Below are 494 nucleotides of genomic sequence, written 5' to 3'. Positions count from 1 at the left end.
TTTAAACAGGAAACTCCGCTCCCAAACCACAGCTCCTGCTGCTGCACCCACCCCATCCCCGCTACCAAATTTGCTCCCAGTATTATCACTCATGTTGCATCCTCTGGGATGTTATCCTAACCTACTCCTTCTACCCGGAAAATGCTTGGGCTCTCCGACCCCAGGCTGAAAGGGAAGCGGTCGGGTCGTTACTTACTTTTCCTGAATATTGAGACATTTTCTGCTGGCTGCTATCCAAGACCCAAAGCAGAAGCCAAACCACAACCGCGACAGACAGAAGCGTTGGACACCCCGCTATATAGCGGCTGGGGAAGGGGGGAGACGGGGCTGGTGTCGCGAGGGGTTTTTTAACAAAGCGGCGGGAACCGGGGGCTTTGCGCTTTCCTGCTTCGTAGGCAGAACCGCCGGTAACGGGGCCTGCTGAGTCCGGGATTTTGATTTCGGGCAGACGATCTGACAAAAGATTTGCTTGGCAGGGCTTTGGTCAATTAGTG

The 494-nt window shown here is 54.3% G+C and overlaps 1 protein-coding gene across 1 annotated transcript in view; it reads right to left on the bottom strand.

Annotated features, from left to right (window-relative positions):
* Positions 1-220, bottom strand: part of CRYGN (crystallin, gamma N) — a 7,863-nt gene extending 7,643 nt beyond the window's left edge. Inside the window, exon 1 of the mRNA XM_010158789.1 lies at positions 197-220. Within this exon, the coding sequence (XP_010157091.1) occupies positions 197-217 (21 nt within the window). The 5' untranslated portion in view covers positions 218-220. The remainder of the gene's footprint in view (positions 1-196) is intronic.
* Between the last annotated feature and the right edge of the window lie 274 nt (positions 221-494).

The sequence above is a fragment of the Eurypyga helias genome, unplaced genomic scaffold (genome assembly GCF_000690775.1).
Source record: "Eurypyga helias isolate BGI_N326 unplaced genomic scaffold, ASM69077v1 scaffold9669, whole genome shotgun sequence".
Taxonomy (NCBI): Eukaryota; Metazoa; Chordata; class Aves; order Eurypygiformes; family Eurypygidae; genus Eurypyga; species Eurypyga helias.
The sequence above is the reverse complement of the archived record's forward strand: the minus strand, read 5'-3'. Positions and strand labels throughout refer to the sequence as shown.